This window comes from Myotis davidii, unplaced genomic scaffold (genome assembly GCF_000327345.1).
Source record: "Myotis davidii unplaced genomic scaffold, ASM32734v1 scaffold37, whole genome shotgun sequence".
NCBI lineage: Eukaryota > Metazoa > Chordata > Mammalia > Chiroptera > Vespertilionidae > Myotis > Myotis davidii.
The window spans coordinates 2,231,832-2,233,407 of NW_006289395.1; the positions used below are offsets into that span (position 1 = coordinate 2,231,832).

The following is a 1,576-nucleotide window of genomic DNA, read 5'->3' on the forward strand; positions in this document are numbered from 1 at the left end:
GGGGTGGGGGGAGAGGGAAGGGATTGGGGAACGGGCCTCAGAGAGGGAGGTTGGATAGACCAGGAAGATACTTCCAAAGCCCCTTTCCTCCCATCAACTTTCACAGTCAGAATGTCCAAGGCTTTCACCAAATAAGTAGGGATTTTTCTGAGGGGCTGGAGACTTCTTCCAGAATTGGATGCCTGTCTGTTACATAAAGGAGCCCTCCCTAGCAGCTGGTGGCCCAGAAGTCCAGAGGAAGGTCAAACTCACGAGACCTTTGGTCAGTGTGATGGGCCCAAAGTAGTTGGCATCCATGATCCTTCTGTCCAGCTCCAGGGAGATCTTATCGGCTGGCCCCTTCACCTTCAGGCTGGCGTTGTGGACGAGGATGTCCACGCAGCCGTAGCAGCCCAGGACCTCCTTGGCCACGTCCTGCACACAGCTGATGTCCGCCAGGTCTAAGAAGACCAGCTTTGGGGTGAACGTCTGCCGAATCAACGAGACAGTCAAGACACACGTGGGAACACCTCCTCTTCACACACTGGGGCCCTTCAATCCAAGAGCCGCCCCTTTTTAAATTCAGAAATTCAGACACATGAAATGACTCTGAAAACTGATGAGGAAAAAGCAGAAATGACCACGGGAGGGAGGGAAGTGATGCAGGATGCGTCCTTGGGGACCAGAGCCATAGCAGCCGCGACACAAATCCAAACATGCAAACAGGCAGCCCTAAGCCTGCGCTTTTGGCCACGGGGCCACAGCTAGTGACCCAAGTGAATAGCACCCTTCACACGGGGCTGTGTCCTGATTCCAGGGGTGGTGTCTTTATTTAAAACGTTTCTGAGCTTTCTGGAAACTGCTTTCCAAAATGGCTTACAAGCCGCATCTGGCTTAAACATTGTTTTCCCTTGAATTTTCAATTGCACTTGACATTGAACAGTCTATTAGTTTCAGGTGGATAGCATAATGACTAGCCATGCTATGACTTGCCAAGTGATCCCCCGGTAAGTCTAGTGCCTCCCTGACACCATGCAGCGTTACTATGCTATTACTGACTCTATTTCCCAGGCAGTGCTTTGTTTTGTAACGGCCCGCATCCAGCTTTGCAGCCAGGCATGGTGGTGAGCTCTAGACACGTGTTGTCATGGAGACTCATGTTTAGAGGGAAAGGGATGGGAAAACTGATGAGGCCATGTGGTTAAAACAATCTCAGTGGTTAACAGACACTAGTCCTGAGATACAACCTTGAAAAGAGGGTCTCCTGACCCAATTTGCTTGGGAATTGAAATACTCTTTTAGGAGGCACACAATGCGCCTCATTAGCGTGTCAAAGGCTCGGGAAAGTCCCGTGGGAAAGTCATCAGCCAGAGGAGGTGGCTTACTCAGCATCTCCCACCACGGCCTCAGAGCCTCCTGTTCACTCATTCCCTGAGAAGGTCCCGGGAAACATACCTTGAAGGGTCATGTGAGGTCCTGTTTGCTCCACCTTTTCATCTACCACACTTGGGTTTGAATTATTGCTGGCTATTTCCAAACACCAAGTTCAACGTCACGGGCAAAGATTTAAAAAGTCCCGGAGGGAGCTGAGGGCAGT

The 1,576-nt window shown here is 50.9% G+C and overlaps 1 protein-coding gene across 1 annotated transcript in view; it reads right to left on the reverse strand.

The window, feature by feature from the left end:
* DHRS7C (dehydrogenase/reductase (SDR family) member 7C) overlaps positions 1-1,576 on the reverse strand; it is a 22,370-nt gene that overhangs the window by 4,893 nt on the left and 15,901 nt on the right. Inside the window, exon 4 of the mRNA XM_006761681.2 lies at positions 258-468. Coding sequence (XP_006761744.1) covers positions 258-468 — 211 coding nt within the window. The remainder of the gene's footprint in view (positions 1-257; positions 469-1,576) is intronic.